The sequence below is a fragment of the Clinocottus analis genome, unplaced genomic scaffold (genome assembly GCF_023055335.1).
Source record: "Clinocottus analis isolate CAN_PGR_092001 unplaced genomic scaffold, fCliAna1.0.p SCAF_1, whole genome shotgun sequence".
In the NCBI taxonomy this organism is placed as follows: Eukaryota; Metazoa; Chordata; class Actinopteri; order Perciformes; family Cottidae; genus Clinocottus; species Clinocottus analis.
In genome coordinates, this window is record NW_027175820.1 from 15,844,886 (window position 1) to 15,857,083 (window position 12,198).

General features: G+C 42.4%; 1 protein-coding gene across 1 annotated transcript in view; it reads right to left on the bottom strand.

The window, feature by feature from the left end:
* Positions 1 to 12,198, bottom strand: part of kif26ba (kinesin family member 26Ba) — a 77,397-nt gene continuing 65,199 nt past the window's right edge. The window contains exons 19-29 of the mRNA XM_068592786.1: positions 11,853 to 12,029; positions 11,604 to 11,687; positions 11,374 to 11,489; positions 10,391 to 11,081; positions 8,973 to 9,892; positions 8,530 to 8,762; positions 8,011 to 8,190; positions 7,687 to 7,901; positions 4,561 to 4,826; positions 3,221 to 3,371; positions 1 to 2,661 (exon numbers count right to left, since the gene is read on the bottom strand). Coding sequence (XP_068448887.1) covers positions 2,513 to 2,661; positions 3,221 to 3,371; positions 4,561 to 4,826; positions 7,687 to 7,901; positions 8,011 to 8,190; positions 8,530 to 8,762; positions 8,973 to 9,892; positions 10,391 to 11,081; positions 11,374 to 11,489; positions 11,604 to 11,687; positions 11,853 to 12,029 — 3,182 coding nt within the window. The 3' untranslated portion in view covers positions 1 to 2,512. The remainder of the gene's footprint in view (positions 2,662 to 3,220; positions 3,372 to 4,560; positions 4,827 to 7,686; positions 7,902 to 8,010; positions 8,191 to 8,529; positions 8,763 to 8,972; positions 9,893 to 10,390; positions 11,082 to 11,373; positions 11,490 to 11,603; positions 11,688 to 11,852; positions 12,030 to 12,198) is intronic.

Below are 12,198 nucleotides of genomic sequence, written 5' to 3' on the forward strand. Positions count from 1 at the left end.
TATGTGTACAGTATACATATTTATATATGACATGGGCTCAGCAAAGTATGTACAGTCATTATTTTCTTTTCCTTAAATGCATAGTAACGTTTTCAGATCATAATGTAAATAAATAAGAACATTAATAATGGACTCTGCTCTCCAAAGTGGAAATAAATAAACCTTCATTCATGACTGGCACGGGGAACTGGGAGATGAAAACAAGGAGCGTTCAGAGGTGTCACAGGGCTGCTGTGAAAACACTTCTTAGGTCCAGTCTGTCTAAAGCATCTCAGTTTCTGGGCTTATTGTTATTACTATTATCTTGTTGCTGTCACGTGCAAACCAAATGAAATGAATGACTGTTACCTCTTTACACAGTCATGAGAAAATCAAACCATTTTGTTTCTGTCAATCCAGTGGAAAGGATCAAAACTGAGTTTTCTCTTTTAAGATAAAGATAAATGCATCACTTCAACACTTTTGACAAATCATACCACTATCATTACAGTCGGTGTCTATTCCTCTCTTTAACTCTCAAACAACAAACAGAATCTCCCATGATGCTCTCTGCTTGCTGGGCAGAAGACATTCAGAGGGGAGAATGGTGAACAACAGACATGTGATGACAGCAATGTATAAGAAGCATTCAAAGGGTTTTGTTCTGTATTTCAGAAGGAAACAGGCTCTTTCATATATTTATATTTGTACAAACATTTAGATCATAAACATCTCAAGCACCATAGATAATATTAACAAATCTTAAGAGTTGCTATCCGTCCAAAACAAAAATGGAACTAGGCAGAGATCTATGCATCTTAATTTGGCCATTATCCTTTTCTTTCATTAGTTCTGTTTCATTCCTTTTATAGTATATATTTTTGTATTGTTCCTTTATTGTGTATGTGCCCCTTTTTAATAGAATAACTGTACTCCCATGTGAGTATTTCCAGGCTAAATTCACTACTGTGTTCCAATAATACAAATCTTTAAAAAACATTTAACACCGTTCCTCACAATTTATTCTTCAACAACTCTTTAACCTACTTTGATTCTCTTACTATCATACATAGTCTCTACATGGTCCCATTGTACTCAAATAAAAAATGATACATTAATATAAAACACACACATTGACAAATCATTCAGTTTCTTTTGTAATAGAGCAGAACAACACAGATACAAATAACAGACAGTCTGACAGTCGAGTCAATCGATGGATCAGAGAAAACACTTTTATATTTCAACTCCCTGTGTGACTCAGACGTTTCCTTGCTTTATGGACATGAAAAAGCCATCACATCTGTATCAGGAGAAACATGCTGTATGTATGCCCCAGAGGATCAAAATTCAGATGCTCAGATTCAGGTGCTCTGTTTGTGGGTAAAGTCAAAAACATGGCCTTATCTTTGTTTAAACACATTACTCTTGTGTTCTTGAAAAGTCATTTACGTTTTTCAAATTGGGTCAAATTAGATATTTGGTCCCTGCAACAATTTGCTTCTTTTACAGAGGACTTTTTTAAATTTTGTTTGAATCTAGTCTCATCTCTCATCGGTGTACCAAAGACCATTCAAACATACGGTATTAGTTTGTTTATGATATAGTGAAACATTGACCCACAGTAAAACAGAAATGGCTATAAATTCAAAGATTCCCCAGGGGACGATGATCTTTTGTGTTTTTTTTCTATGCTAGCACCATACTTACTACATGTACACAAATTCAGAGAGAAAGAGAATTGGTCTTGGTATTGTTGAAATGTTCACAAGGCACTTATCTAAATCATTTTTACTTTGTCATCCTGCTTTTCTCTTGGTCAGTCTCTTTTATTAAATGCACAACAATACCAGGCCATTCTGTCATCAGCACTCTGTATTTGAACTCTAAAAAGTGCTCTTCTAAAATGATGGGAGATGAGAAATTGTTCATCTTCTCTCCTGCACCTTTTCTTTATCCTTCTTCGTTTAAAAAATGGGCAGTTTATGTTTGACTTTCCACTCCTTTCCTCTCCACATTCCTAAATGTTCGTCTCAGTCTAAGAGTTGTCTGAGCGGTGTAATTATTCTGAATCTCTGGAAACCCAGGTTCTCTTGGTTATGTTTGATGTTTCCTCTCAGAATCGACTGCGTGCCTCTTTGCCCAGCTTCATTCATCTTATTCAAAGTGGCCTCTTCATTAGATGCTGTTCAGTATCTGTGTCTGAGGTTTGTTTTCAAGCCCCAAGACAAAAATAAAGACTCATCTGTCTGTCAGCTTGTTAAATATCTATCTCCATTCGCCATTTCATCCCTCCATCTCTCCGTCCACTTGTCTATCTGCCTACTACCATCTGGAGGAGACTTACGGATGACATGCAGGATTGAGTGGTCGATCCCTCCTTGCAATTATCCAGTCATCTGATGAGATGTATTTGTGTAGGAGATATTTTGTAAAGGTTTTTGATTAATCGGTGGGCATATGGTCCAAAGGTTGTCATCTAATTGCGTCCAGCTGTGTGCCGGCCTCTCCAGCTCTCCATCCCTCCATCTGTCTACCGATGTCTCGAGGACACGTCGAAGCAGGTGATCATCATGAGGTGGGATTTGCAGAAGTTGACTCGGGTCTCCAGTTTGTCTGTCACTGTCTCCAGAGCCACCAAATACTCCAGGGAGTCTACTTCGTAGGCCTGTTGTAGCTCAACTGAAAATGGACAGACAGACAGATATAAAGATGACACACTTTGCTAAAACAATGCACTGTATATGAGTATACAACACATTTTAAAGTCTGGTGATATTTTATTTTTTACTTCTTGACCAAAAGCCAGGGATCCATTGATCCTACTATGTAGGATTGTGGCTTTGTGCATCCAAAGATACTAGATCTAGTTCACGAGAGCCCTGCTGTTCCAGTGTGTATCACTTAGGGGGATTTATTTGCAGGAATTAAATATATTATTAAAAAGCATGCTGTCTTCAGTGTATAGTCAATTCAAAATAAAAATTGTGTTATCGTTAGCAGTGTATATCTACATTTGGAGCTGGCCAAGAGAGCCATTCATGTTTCCGCTTTAGTCACCGTTCTCCTTTACACGCTTGGCAAATTCTACACACTCCACCTTTTAAATACTTTCTTTTTAGGAAGCAAAATATGTATTTAAAGGAATGGATGTAAACAATTGTTTTTTTTTTAACAAAGCCATGAATACATGATCAGGCACACACATACACACTCCCTGATGTGTCAGAGCCCTACTTACACTCGGTGGTCCATTTGTGCGGCTCCAGCATCAGGTGCTGCTTGGTTTGTTCCAGCTCCTTTTTCAGACACTGGTACTTGGCTCTGACTTCACTGATTCTCTGCTGACGGTGTTCCAACAGACGGAGCTTGGCGCTGCCGCACACCACCTCCTGGCAGACACACACAGAGAGAAGACAGAGAGGCAGATATGGATTTTATTCAGCTTTTATTTATCTGGAGGACACTGTTGGGAAACACAACTCAGCCAGCTTAACATTCACACCGTTGCATACATTCACACCTCATCGACCCTTCAGTGTGAACCCAGCCGAGTGCTTTCGGACACTGAGCAGCTTCACTGGAGCAGTCGGGGGTTAAGTGGCTTTCTTAAGGCCTGCTGTAGGGAAAATCTATATTGCATGGTTTCTCTCTCCCACCCTCGCTCCTTCCCCTGAATACATAAAGGTTTAGGAGTGGAACCCTAAAAGCCTGCACCATGCATTAATTTGCAATGATTTCACAAGTTACAGAGTAAAACTCTGTATTCTGCTATTGAATTAAGTAACACAGAGAAATAGTAGATTTATTTAAAAGAAAAGCTCACTATTCATACAGAACACAGTGCTAATATTAATTCATATTTTTTCTCGTACAACACAGTAACTCACATCTTTTTTCTCTCGTTCTCCTGTAGCAGCAGCGTCCGACAGAAGAACACTTATTGCTTTTTAGTGTGTCCCACAAGTATTATTCATCAAATCATTTTCCTTGACATCAGTACAATATGGCTCCTGCCCTCTGGGCCTCTTTCACGGCTCTTTGGCTCTCCACCTTCCTTCATTTTCTCCACACAGCCGTTCCTCGGTCTCCTTCACGCTACCACCATAACGTACATTCTCCCCACACACTTTCCTTTTCTTTCTTTTTTTTTTAACCCTTACACGCCTTATTTGAACTCTCTTTCATTTACAAATACACTCCGACACTGTTACACTCTCTTCTCCCTCTTTCCCCTCTGTATGTGAATGAGATTATTTTGCCTGTGGTGATTGTTGAATTTCAATCTTATTTGTACCGGCCATGATTGTAATTCTCACAGTCACATAGTTTTTCCCTGTACAGCTGGGGAAAACAACCCGAGGTTAATTCCAGACCTATCTGAATATTGACATCCACGATATTATAGGGAAAGCTGTAGTGTAAATTATATTTCAGAATGAAATGAATACACTTTAAAAACTGAATCCCCAAATCCTAATTGTGTTCCAGTTGGAACTTGTTCTTGTTAAAGTGGATCAGGTTTGTTTCTCTTTCCCTTTCCTTCACCCGCGATTCAGCCGCCTGTAATCTCTCTCTCACCTTGACTCCTCCTTTGTCTCTTCTCTTCTGCAGTCGCTCCACATCATCTATCTCATAGACCTTGATCTCAAAGGTTTCTGTCGTTGCAGTCGTGCCACGGAGGTTTGAGGGAGTCGGGGGCCCCAGTGGACCATCTACCCAGCATGCACCTGGGCTGGACGAGGAGGAGGAAGAAGAGGTGATGGCCTGTTTGGAGGAGCGGTGAGAAGGTGAGGTGGACGAAGAGTCCAAAGTCAGTGCTGGAATCAGACGACGACGCTGCAGCCCTGAAAATAGGATGAGGACAAAATAGAGTGTTACGCAACAACAAAGTTTATCACAAAGCGACTTATTCATTTCTTGAGTGCTTATTCTAACACGGCTCAATACATGTTCAAAATATGTCTTTCTTAAATGTTTCTGCAAGTGATGCATTGAAGAATGTTGTGGATTTTTTCAGTGGCTCGTCTTCATCAAATTTAAAGGGAAACTCTCTCCGTCAACTGACCAAATAGCCATTTCAACCATGAACCAGTGTGCCGCTACACCACTCAAACTTTTTTAGCATGGCCTAGCTTGATACTGAATTAAATTACCAGATCAACATGTTCTTCTGAATTAATTGGCTAACCAACGTTTCTTTATTGCCAAATATTGGTCATGATTTTATTCTCTATCTAGTTTATACCATTAAAATAATTGCATGTGATTCAGAAGTACACTTTTTTGCTTTTGTCCGAGAGGAAGATGAAAAACATCTAACATTTAGTGATACAATGGTGAGTGGGTCCGCTCTCTTAATGTCAAAAAGAAGAACAAAAACACGAGTGGAGAGCGGGTGAAAGATGCAGAAGAGCAGTGATAGAAGCTCCAGGGGAAGCTCCTCGCCCTCACAGCACGGGTTTGTCCTCGCGGGCTTTCATTTTGCTTGTGTGAGCAGAGATTTTCTGCGCAGAGTGATGTGAAAGCACTTGCAAAAGTAATTTGCGTGCACGGCTGTTTAAGGTTGCACGCGCGGGACCTCTACAGACTCGCGTGCGTGCATCTCATTTGTGCTGGCGGATTTGGACATTGATTTGCTTTCATACCATCGAACTCTGCAAGGAAGCATATTTTGCGAAATGTCAAACTGTCTTTAATTTAACACAATGGCTTACATGGCTTAGTGGTAACAAAGGACCATTCAGGATGAAAATGTAAAGGTACAAGAACAAAAAAGTTTTCAGCTACGCATGCGTTAATACTGTATAGCCATGTACAGAACAACCTGAGTATCCTTGCACCCAATACAGAACCCCTACTTCTTCACCCTTTGCTTTGAATAACTCACAGAGGAAGACAGGGCATAGATATAAAATAATAATAGTGTAAGATGAGGAAAGAGATCATGGGTAGTAGAGACAACAACAACAACAACAACAACAACAACAACAACAACAACAACTGGAGAGAGGCAACAGGAAAGGACAAAATCAAAAGCATCGAGTGATAGAAAAAGCAGAAAGGGAACTAGAAACAGATGATCGAGTGTGAAGGCAGAGACAAAGTTTAGTCTCTGTTCATGAAGCTCACAGATAAGAACAGCAGGTCACCCTCTAATCTGCCCACTCTAGAAAGAACACACACATTCATACATGCACACATGCTTTGCATAGAAATTGCCAGCCATGCAGGAAGGAGAGTTATCTGATTCACGAGGAAGTGAGAGGTAAAGTGTGTGTGTGAGACAGAAGAGGGAGAGAGTGGTAATTTTAATAAAGTTGCAGCTGTCTTTTTGTCTCATTGTGGCACAGGAAGGTCAAGCAGAGACATTAGTATTTCATTATGTAGCAGGAAGCAGATTTTAAAAGGACAGAGAAAGAATAAGGGTCTGCAGGGTGGAGAAGGTGCAAGGCGAGAAAGTTGGACAAATGTGGGAGAAGAATAGATGAAAAAAGATGGGGGGAGGTAGAGACTCGGAATGATATATTTTTTAGATAGTTAATGAATCTAATCTAATAGAAATCAAACACGATGGGAGAGTCAACTGGAGATTTGATTGAAATTTCAGCCGCACTAACATCTTCACACATTGCCTCAGTCTGTGGCACGTCTCTTCTTCCTATTGATTCTGTTCGCCTGAATTTGGACAGAATCGTTGTTTCCATCTTGAACATGTGCAACAAACAGGGATTTGACAGTGAATGCTCTCGTTTGTGGTTTTAAGCAAAATGTGATTTAATCCAGACTTTATGCTGCGTGACAGAAGGCGAGGCTGAATACTCATGTATGAAAAGGGTTACTCCAATTTAAATTATAATCAGAGACACACCAGGAAGAACTGCCTTTGTCCAATCAGATTTTATGCACATATCCATTCTCATGGTTAACCAGGAGAGTGTAATTTGTCGGGCACATTAGCAGCTTCTCTGTGCACTGTTCTGGTGAATATATATTCATTACAGCCCACACCAGAAGATTCCTTTCACCATTTCACAGATGGATGGTCAGGGTCACCTTTCATACCTGCTAACTCCTTCTGCAGCCACAGCTTCGTTCACTTTTCTCTGACCCGTTCATTGCTTTCTTATTTCGCTTTTTTCAACAATGGATTTTCCTCATAGAGGTATTTATTGTTGTTGTCCATTTCTTTGCTGTTTTTTTGTTTTCAAAAAGCCACAGCAGTCTTCTGATCGCAACTTATCAAGGCTTTTACCTCTATAGATTTCACAATACAAAGATTATTTTGCATGTGTTTCAACTCTAAAAGAAAGCTATAGTAAAAAAAATACATATTGAGGACAGAATCAACTCAATAATAGTGGTTATCTGTACGTGTGGCATTAAGATTGTGTTCACTGATTGAGAAGTTAATTATTCATTCATGAGTCAGTTTCTCATTTGATTTTGTAGACTTGTGTTCTTGTTGCTTCAGGGTGTTTGTGGGTTCATGAAAGTCAAGTTTAATTGAGATCGCACTCATAGCTTTGACATTTCTAAATTAAGGAGTGCTGTAGCTCCACCGATTAAGGCAAATGCTAAACCTTTCCCTCATAACCAGAATTAAGCTGATCTCCAAAATGTTGTATGCCTTTCTTGTCTACTCCTTAATCCAATTAAATGACAACGTAATTTAAGCAATATTTAGAAACTAGATTTGATTGTGACCTGTGTTGCTCCTGCTCTTCTTGCTGCTCTTGGAGCTCCGTCTGGAGGAGGTGGTGGCTGAGCTGTGCTCGCTGACAGAGTCCTGAGCGGAGGAGGTGCTTCCTGTGTTCTCGCTGCTGTCTCTCAGCATGCTCTCATAGCCACTGCTGCCTCCACTGTGATAAAACAAAGCTGTTTTCCCCATGGCAGGGGGGAGCTCGCCACTTAGTACGCTGCTGTTAGAGGCAGAATAAAATCACAGTTGAAGGTAAAATAAAAAATGTAATGTTTTTAAGCAGCAGAAAAAAATGATTTTGACATTTCTCAGTGAAATTGAGGTCATACCTGTTGTCACTAGCATGGCCGCTGCTGCATCGGTGTGCTTTTCTGGGAGCTGTGATCTTGCTGTAGGGTGAGGGCAGCGTTTGAACTACTGCTATCTTCTCCTCAACCGGACCACCTCCACTGCCACCACCAGCACCACCACCATTACCACCAACGCTTCCTGCTCCAGTTCCTCCACCACTGAAAATAGGATAAAAGAGTTTAACCCATGAACCCATTTTAGCTGTTTTAGTTAATAATGCACATTTGAGCAGGGGGCGTGACGACCCTGATGGAAGTTGAAGTGCATATTTTGCAACATGCATCGTAGAAATTCTGTTACTCATGCTGTTATTGATGATATTCCTTCATATCATATACATGGTGTCTGTACTGCTACTGCCTAGAAACTGTCACTGCATCATAGTTATTGTCTTGTAATGAACTCAATATATATATAGTCCCTTCTGAATGGTCTTTGTTTAGGGTGTCTTACTAAATACCTAAAATGGAAAAAGAAATAAAATATAACTGATTAACCTTGATGCGCTGACTCCTCTTTCCTCTGCTGGATCCGTGCCACCGCCTTGAGCATGATTTCTGGAACGAGGGCCTGCACTTCCCTGGAGGAGCTCTGAGATTCGACCATTGACAGCCCGGAGAGGCAGCTTGGCAGCCAGGCTCCCCCCTCGACTGCGGCTTAAAGACTGAGTAGACCAGGATCCAGGGGAGGGTGTCTGCTGCTGCAGAGGGCCCTGGACTGAGCTCTGGGGCTGAGGAAACAGATACATTGCTGAGGTGGATGTAAGGAGAAACGGATGCCATGATGACTTGGATTACTTGCATTTATTGAGTTATTTGCTTTTGTCTGCTGATGTTGTTAAAACTGAGTTGTTTGTCTAGTTTTTTCTGATAAGCTGAGTCATGTAGTTTATTGTTGTTAAAAGTGTGTTATTTCACAGTAAAGAAATATGTGTTCCTACCTTTCCATTAGGAGGAAGACTGGAGCTGCGGCTGGAAGCTTGGCTTAAAGATTTGGTGGAGAAGCTCAGAGTCTTGGTGCTGGATGCAGACAGACTCCTGGTTTTGGGACTGCTGGTCATCAGCAGCTTACTGACTGCTGAGATCTTTGACTGGCCGCTGGTTTTTGCAGGTGACTGTGGTGCGCTGCTTGGACCGAGACTGGCACTGAAACTGGGGCTGCTGATGTTTCCAGTGGGAGAAGATGCTGATCCAGCACGGGTGAGACTGCGCCCAGTACGAGGCATAGTGCTGTCCCCCCTCACTTCTCCTTCTCCCCCTCTCAGGCTCCCACCTCTCTCCAGAGAGAAGCAGTCGTAGTGGTGGGAACCACTGTGGGAGCTGTGGACCCGACCCAGAGAGTTGGTCCTGTTTGCAAGCTGTTCCAACTTGGCGCTGAAGAGTCTGCTGCTGTCAATGCTGGAGCCTCGTTGTCTGTTGTTTGCTGCATCATCTGCCGAGATGCCCGGCAATGACACTCCGTGGCTGGGTTGGTGGAGAAGGCTGGCTGCCCTGTTCCGCTGGTCGAGGCTGGACTTCCGTATCGGTGGTAGTGGTGGTATTCCCCCCTTCTTGTGGGAGAAAAAGCTTAGTTTTCCAGTTGATCCCCGGCGGTCAAGTGTGGCTCGAGGACTGCACGGAGTTGAAGTGGTGACACCAAGATTACGATACTCATTTCCATTGTCCAAGCCGTCATGGCGGTTGAGACGGTGCCAGCCGCGGGGAAGACTGGCAGTGCGGTGGATGTCTGAGCTGTAGATACCCGTCAGACATTCTCCCTGGGCAACAATTGCCACCATCTCACAGCCATCCACCTCTCTCTTGAAGGAGTCTGAAGACGACACAATCTCACCACCTGAACTAGAGCTGCCATAATCCCCACCTGGTTATGAAAGAATAACAAATGTCAAAAAGCATTGCCTGAATTTAAGGATCCTAGCTATCTTTGACTTTCAAACAACATTTCCCTGTTTCTTAGCATCAGGCCTGGAGTGTCTATCGGCACGCTGATTAGGCTAAGTCTATGCTTTTAGATATTGAAAATAAAGGCCTGCTCTATTCTGTCAGGTGGGTATACCCTCTCTTACGCAGAGATACCAGAGTTTTATAATGATCAACAGAAGTCCAGTCAGAGCTCTGAGGAAAAGAAAATTCCTTCTTGTAGTAATTATGGAAGTGCCAAACTCTTGAAAATAAAAAAAAGCCTGTTATTTAAGGCACTATTCTTGCATAGTATTACAGTTAAAAAGTATTTTACTGCTATTTCAATGACGCAGTTGCAGTATATTTTGGTGTATTGTGAATGTGTGGAGATTGACATGGCCTGGCCTGATGTTAAGATTTACAGTCTGATGTATTATCCCAGTCCAACCCCGCTTACCATCCCTGCTGAAGATCCGGTGATCTCCCATCGCAGTTCCCGTCTGACATCTTGAATGCTCCATGTCTCTCTTCTCTGACTTCACTTCATATACAAGTTCCCTGCATCTCCCCTCCTCCACAACACGCTTCAACCAGGGGTCTTCAAAGCTCATCTCACTGGAAATAGAAGCTAAAAGTGGTGCATTATATTTGCCTGAGTCTTTCATTAAGCTTGTCCTTGTAGGTGAAGAGAGGATGGTTGGTTCCTGTAGAGCCATGGGTTTGACAGCCACACATGAGTGCACACTGATGGTGGTCTTGAAAGGGGAGAGGTTACTTGGTCCTGCCAAAATTTGGATGTTAGTTTTAGCCATGGATGGAGGCAGTTTCCTCAGCCTGTCTTTGGTTGCAGTAGCCTTGTTACCACCATTTTCTGACAGCACCACCTCTCCCTCCAGACTCCCCCTTCTCAGAGTGCCATCGTTAGCATAACAACCCAGACCATCCAATCCTAACGAAAGGCTCTGGTTGGGTTCAGGTTCAGCCAGGGCCTCCCCTTGCTGGCTCTGGGACTGACTGAAGCTGTGGAGAGACTGGTCAGCTTCACTGCCCATGCTCAAATCACTCATCCAGGAGGAGATGGGTGAACCACAGTTCGACATCACTGTGGAAAAGGCTTCACCCTCTATTCGCAGCTTGGCCATGGCCACCTACAACAGGACACAATTAAAGTGGGTATAACATCTTGAAATTCCCAAAACAATGATTTACATAATGATACACTATGAATTAAGAACTGTAAACGATGAATTGCATAAGATTGTAAGTGGCAGCCATGTTGGCCCCACAACCCTAGCCCCTTGGCCTTGTTACGGTGAATTTTTGGTTTTGGCTCTAATATTATCAAATCAGCCATATGTGTGAACAGTTAGTTTGGGACACATTTGGACATGCCAAATGAGCTTAGTCTCTGTGAATGAAAATTGAGTCAATCATACTAACCTCTGCCATGGCAGCAACATCCGTAACTCCTGAGGTTGGTGCAGGACCTGCAGACATTTGATAATCCTCCACAGCTCCATCCTCGGCAGTACTGATGCAGCAGGATGCTTGAGAGCCTGAAGCAAGGGCAGTGAAGGAGCAACAGTCACTTTTGAAGCTGATGATGCTCGTTGAACGACAGGTGAGTCTTTGAGTCTCTATAAGAACTATAACATCAAGGTCTTCCTCACCTCCAGAAGCTACAGTATACACCAGTTCATCCTCCCCAAATGAGAGAAGCCCAACTGTTCCTACACAAGATGCTGGTCCTGAGGCTACAAATGGAGTTTGAGAACGAGGTTACCACATTTGTGGAAATGTTGATAGTTTCCTACCTGTTCATATTCATTTCATAATTGTTTTTCTTTGTGTATAAGTCATATGACCTTTTTTTGCATCTCAACCTCCTTTGCTTGTAGCAATATTTTAGTTTAACTCACCGTCCCTGTGTGTGTCCAGGGGAATCGGTGGTACTTCATCGTCACAGAGTGTCTCTGCTGATCCCAGGCTGGCAGACAGAGACTGAGCTGGCTCTCGGACTTGGGGGCTCATGCCCACAGGAGAAGTCCTGGACAGCATGGACTCTGAGGATCGGCCGCTGTCTGCAGCCAAACTGTCTGCAAAATCAAAAACACATACTTGGCATTATAATTCATTTTGTTTTCCAAGTGCAGAATATAAGGAGATTGGCTTCACACTATGATTCCAATTTGGAAATACTGGTTAGTTTAATGATAAACCGTTTCATTTACGTAGAGTCTGTTATTGACGTTTGGCATAAAACCG